General features: G+C 37.4%; 1 protein-coding gene across 4 annotated transcripts in view; it reads left to right on the top strand.

Moving 5' to 3' along the window:
- Positions 1-6,000, top strand: part of TBCK (TBC1 domain containing kinase) — a 113,261-nt gene that overhangs the window by 42,618 nt on the left and 64,643 nt on the right. For all 4 annotated transcript variants that reach the window (XM_035894718.1, XM_035894727.1, XM_035894711.1 and 1 more), the window contains exons 12-17: positions 1-96; positions 2,103-2,152; positions 2,489-2,618; positions 3,506-3,604; positions 4,896-4,958; positions 5,831-5,957. The exon at positions 1-96 is cut by the window's left edge and continues 2 nt beyond it. In XM_035894718.1, the coding sequence (XP_035750611.1) occupies positions 1-96; positions 2,103-2,152; positions 2,489-2,618; positions 3,506-3,604; positions 4,896-4,958; positions 5,831-5,957 (565 nt within the window). The remainder of the gene's footprint in view (positions 97-2,102; positions 2,153-2,488; positions 2,619-3,505; positions 3,605-4,895; positions 4,959-5,830; positions 5,958-6,000) is intronic.

Here is a 6,000-nt window from a genome sequence, read left to right as displayed (position 1 = left end):
TTATTAGAAGATGGTGAGAGCTTTGGGCAAGGACGAGATAGAAGTTCCCTCCTAGATGACACAACTGTGACTTTGTCTCTGTGCCAGCTCCGAAACGTAAGAATGATATCGTGCACTTGTTCTTATGTCTTCACTGCAGAAACATTTGTTTAAAGGCAATATGCAACAGCAGCTCCTACTGCTGGTCCTACAAATGACAGTTACTGATTCTAAGAGAACACTTCCCGGCATCCAAGTCAGATTGTGATTTATGCTACTAAATTGCTTTGTCTGCAAAAGCTCATTAAATTTGGTTTATCTTCTGTCGCTCAGTTTCCTTATTTTTGTTACCTTCTTTGTTCTGGTGTAGCCCAAATAGTTCTGTAGTACCTGATATTCTCCACGATTGCTAAACTAATTGGACAGCGAGTGTCTTCTTGCATTCTTTAATTCCTGTCTGTAGGTGGCTCACAATATTCAAAAGAAAGATCAACTTAATTCAGTTTCAGCTCCTTAAAGGCTTTATACTTAAAGTTGAGACCAGGTTTCCAGGAGTTAATTACTAATCTTTGGTATATATAACTATTAAACAACTAGTTCAAAAGATCACTTAAAACCGTTTTGCAAAAATGCAGTAATGCAGTTTTCTTCTGTCTTCAGTGGAAAAATCAATGTATGATAACTCAAAATTTTGCCTGATGTAATGATCAGTTTCAAGATTTACTGAATATATCACTGAAATGTTTTAGTTAGTCGCATGTCTTTGCACATGTAGAGCTTTACTGCTGTAGAATTAGAAATTTATGCCACACTGTTTGCAGCTTGCTTTTTATAGTAGCAAATGCAGTTCTGTCACGGTCTTTATAAAAAAACCTTTCCATGTGATTGCAGGGGTTAATACAGAAAGGAACGTGACTTCTGAAGTCTTGATCTCTGCCACCATTGCCTTTATTTTGGGGGCAATGTGGCAAATACTGTGTAAACATATAATGCAAAGTTCTACTGAAGAAATTTCACACAAATGTGTGAAAACAGACCAAAGAAGTTTGTTATTTTGTGTGCTTGGTTGGTGGGGCTTGGGGGGTAGGGATAAGGTTAAGAGTATGCAACAGCTGTTTTAAAGGTAATATGCGCTGCAGCTCCTACTGTTGTTCCTACAAAAGGGCAGCTTGTAAGGCTTTTTTTTTTTTAAACTTTTTAATCCATAATTTTGGATGTTGTTGCCTACTTCTGTTAGTACAGCAGCAAATAAGTATATACTGAAGTTTCATTTTGGGGAAGATAACCATTCAGTGTTAGTTGAAATAAATTTTTGAACTTAAGCAATTCTTCAAACACCTTTCATTGAGCAGAGCATGATGCTTATAATCAAAAGAGGGTCAGTATTGAATGAACTGAGAATGAACTGCTCTGTCAATCCCAGGAGGACAGGCTGTGTGCTGTATGCCTTTAAGTTAGGGATTGAACTGCAAAACAGTGCACTGCAGGGAGGATGATATTAAACGTTAATCATGATCATAGAATCATAGAATGGTTTGGGTTGGAAAGGACCTTAAAGATCATCTAAGTCCCACCCCCAAATGATGCACCAAAGGTGTCTGAAAACTTCAGGCGAAAGTCCAGGCATGCTTGTCTGTCACCTTTCCAGAGAGTGTCTGTATTTCTGTGCAGCTTTCAGATGCTGCTACTAAAAGGAATTCAAATTTGCATAACTCTTGAACTGGTTAAAACCTTAAAACCAAGTTGTGCAGTTGCTTTGCACCTACTTGGATAAGTCCATGTAGAAGAGTGAGGAAAAGAAGAACTATGTAATACTATTGATCTATTAATCCATGGCATATGTAAGCTATTTTTTGTGTGGAAATAGCTGAATGAATGAGAGAAGCATTATCTTCAGGCAGAACTTCCATCAACTCAAAAAGCCTGTGTTAGCAAAAGTTTTTAGCATTAAAGGCTGTATGTTTCTTTGCTGAGGGAGGACTGAACTAATGCTTAGGTCTCAAGGCAAGCTACTAAATTTGGCAAATGAATTACTAATTAATAGTTTTCATATTCCACTAAATATTTCCACTTGGATTCTGAGCAGCATTCTAATAATGAATTATTGTTATTCTTCATTTCAGAGACTGAAAGATGTTGGTGGGGAAGCATTTTATCCATTGCTTGAAGATGAGTAAGTGTGTGTATAAGTTTATGTTAGGGACTGAACTTTGAGTTATTTGCACAGCTAGACACAACTGTCTTCCAAAAAGAAACCTAACATGTCCTTGTTTGAGTCTTAAAGTCAGGGAGAGCTGATAAGCACTCTGCACTGGTAGACTTGGGGCCCTGATACCAAACTGAGGATCCTAGCCTGTTTCTCTGTTCTGGAAATCAGCTGTTTGTGCTGAACATTCAAAATTATCCATTTATACTTGTTTCTGACTTAGAAGTGCATCACAGGATATTAATTTTTTTCACAATGATTTGTATTTCTTGCTGTTCACTCCTATCCTAACTCTTTTTCCAGCCAGTCAACTTTGCCTCATTCAAATAGTAGTAATGAGCTGTCTGCAGCTGCTAGTCTTCCTCTGATCATCCGGGAGAGGGACACAGAGTACCAACTAAATAGAATTGTCCTGTTTGACAGGCTGTTGAAGGTATGGAATCTTTCTGATGCAGGATAATTGGATTTGGTCTGTTAATTAGAGGATCTTTAAAAGACCAAGTAATTGAAAAAGGAAGCAGAGGTACAAGAGACCACAGTGGGGAATGGGGAAGAAAATCCTACAGAAGTATAAAGAGATTGGAGAGAAAAAAGAAAAAAAAAAAAAAAAAAAAAAAAAAGATAAATAGGTCTTTTCAGTAGTGATTAATGTAGAAGGAGATCTTAAAGTATGCACATGAAAATAGAGCTGCTGCTAATACCTGTTATTTACTGAAGAAAATACTTCTGCATCCTTTATTTCATAACAGACTAAGCTATTACAGGTATAAATATGCCTGTAACACTTCTGTGTTTCAAAGCAGTAAGGTACTTGAAAATAATATCCGTCTTTACTGTAGCAGTGCCATGTTAGAAACACCAGTTTTATACTGAGGAGGGAAAATGCCAGTCCCTAATTTACATATATGCAGAGAGATGGATTCTTGCTTAAGAATGAGAGAGAGCTGATGCACATCATCAAGTGCAGTACTTAGGAAGGTATAAACTAGAAATGTTTAATAAAACAAAGTTGAATACATAGTATGAAAAGAAACATACAATGAAAAAAAACCTTTTAGTAAAATTGGATTAGTAAATTTCTATATCCAGTATATACCAAAGCACATGAATACATTTATGAGAAGAAGTGGGTATTTTACTTCAAACAGTAGTCCTTCACCCAGGCCTTCCAGTTAGGAGTGAAATTTACTTGTAAAACTTGCATTTACTGTTCAGGCTGACAGCATTTGTCCTTTGGAGGAAAGACCATCCCAGGACTGGGATTTGAATTGTTTCAGTTACACGGTAAAGTTTTTTGCTGTTAATCTCTTCTCTTTGAAGGCCTACCCATATAAGAAAAACCAAATTTGGAAAGAAGCCAGGATTGACATCCCTCCTCTTCTGAGAGGCATAACCTGGGCTGCCCTGTTGGGTGTTGAGGTAAGGGTAATGGGAGGGCATTTGCAGAAGTTCCAGTACTGACTGGGGAGGGAATGGGATTGACAGGGAAAATGGAATTAATTTGAAGATTTGGCAGGTAGAATTACTGGAATTTCAAATAAAATGAGTCATGAAATTGTGTGAACAAAGACAATGTTTAGACAAACTTCCTTCTTGTCTCTAGTATTTGATTTCAGAGAAGGGGTATGTAAACTTGACTGCCTTTAATTTTGATTATGGGATGTAAAAATAATACCCATACAGCCAAATTTTGTTAGATTGTTTAAATTGGTAGTTAACAGGGGGTTTTGGTTTGATTTTTAATATTTTTGACAAATGCAGTTAGAATCCTTCTGCTTCAGTCAGCAATAGTTGCGCAAAACAGGATGGAACTTATCAAATGTATTTTTCTCACCTACCAATCAATACATGTCCTCCAAAAACTGGAGAATAAATAAATTAAAAGTAACCCTTTTGGACAAAGGGCAGGAATGTCCCAGAAATAAGGACTCCTCACAAAGATTGCTTGACTACCCAGCTTTTGCATCTACTTTGCTTTCAACTTGCAGTAGTGCGGCAAAGAGGTTCTTAAAGATAATGCATCCCAGGTTACTTAAGATATTTAGCTTAGGATTTGATCTGCTGAGTGCTATATAATATGACCAAAAAAAAAGCTGTAAAGGTAAAGAACAACTGCTGGTCAGGGTTGTACCCTGGGTCTTGGGAGATGAGTCAGTTCTCATTCTTCATCAGCTTACTATCTGTACACTGTGGATAGTGTTTCCCTGTCCCATAATATTAAGATGGACTTGTTTGCTTGCCTGTCTGGGATTCGTGCAAGGGCAGGCTACTTAAGAGTAGTGTATATTGGTAATATAAATATTAATTAACAGGCAGACAGATTCAGTGCTTTTGCAGGGATGATGCTGAAAGCCACTTCCCAGTGGCTGAGGTAAGCACTGAATTTAAATTGGGAGCATCTCTTAACTTGAAAATGGAAAACTTTGTCAAGTACATAGCTTTCTGCATAAACAACTGAAAATCACTGAAGATCGTACTGAGGAGGTCACAGAAAGATCTTTATGTCCTGAATTATAACAGAATAAAGATGGTTTTGTTAAAATTCAGCTCTCAGAATTTTCTGTACTTTGGGAAATTTTTTTCAGGGAAAAAAGGTTGCTAGTTAATGCACCTAACGAAGACAATCAACTTCTGTATATCAGTGTGTACATTGTAATATGCATTTATGTTAGTAAAAGCTTTCTAAATTCAAGTATTCTTCCCCATTTAGGGTGCCATAAAAGCAAAATATGATGCCATTGATAAAGACACACCGATCCCTACAGACAGACAAGTAAGACTTCGGCATTATCAAATATTGTCACTTAAAGTAATGCAAAGGTCTTTCCCACCAGTCACAGTAATTTACCTTTTACAGCAGATGTAGCTGATAATATTAAAAGGGTTCCCCCTGTCCTCTAACACTATTCACGGTATAGCAAGAATCATGCAAAACCAATAGGAACAAGTAGTTTATAACATGTGGAAGGTGAAATCCTCTTTTACTTCACAGTCAATGTTTCTGTACCAGCAACAAAGCGTAGTGAACAGTATTGCTCATATATTGTTAAAAGTCCAGTTTTTATCGGATGTTTGTTGTGCCTATTGGACCTTGTACCTGAAAGTGCTGAGTACCCTAAGATCCTGTAAGGTGAGCTGTGCTTCACAGAAATGGGTTCTTGAGCAATTTGGTTCTCCAAGAAGTCTTGCCAGACATAAAAAGAGGTCACGAGCAACAGCTGTTCCTTTCAGCTGGGTGAAGAAATATTTTCCATTAAATTGGGTACAATGCTCTGAGAACTCTGATTGTCCTTTAGAGCAAAGTGATATTAGCACCTGAAATGAGTCCAAAATTGGGCCAGAAAAAAAACCTGTAATTGTAATCTGCTTTCTACCTTTCTCAGGGGTTAGAATCCTTTTAAAAATATGAATCTGGGGGGGAAAAAAAGAAAAAAAAAATCTATTTCTAATCTTTGACAGGGCTGCTAGTCCATGTCCCCTTTCAGTTTTGGTTTTGAGAGTGATGGAGAAAGCAGATTGTATTTATGATGGTGCTCTGACCTACAATCTTTTGGCTGATTTCCACCTCTAGTGTTGCAAGATTGCTGTAGTAATACCCCACTTATCCTGATTTCTCTTTATATTATATGCTTGGCTGTGGTGCAGATTGAAGTTGATATTCCTCGTTGCCATCAGTATGATGAACTGCTGTCATCACCAGAGGGTCATGCAAAGTTTAGACGTGTATTAAAGGCCTGGGTTGTTTCCCATCCTGATTTGGTATACTGGCAAGGTGAGTTTGACGAGTTGGCAAGGTCAGATAATTAACTGGAAAG

The sequence above is a fragment of the Egretta garzetta genome, unplaced genomic scaffold (genome assembly GCF_000687185.1).
Source record: "Egretta garzetta isolate BGI_Z169 unplaced genomic scaffold, ASM68718v1 scaffold620, whole genome shotgun sequence".
Taxonomy (NCBI): domain Eukaryota; kingdom Metazoa; phylum Chordata; class Aves; order Pelecaniformes; family Ardeidae; genus Egretta; species Egretta garzetta.
The sequence above is the reverse complement of the archived record's forward strand: the minus strand, read 5'-3'. Positions and strand labels throughout refer to the sequence as shown.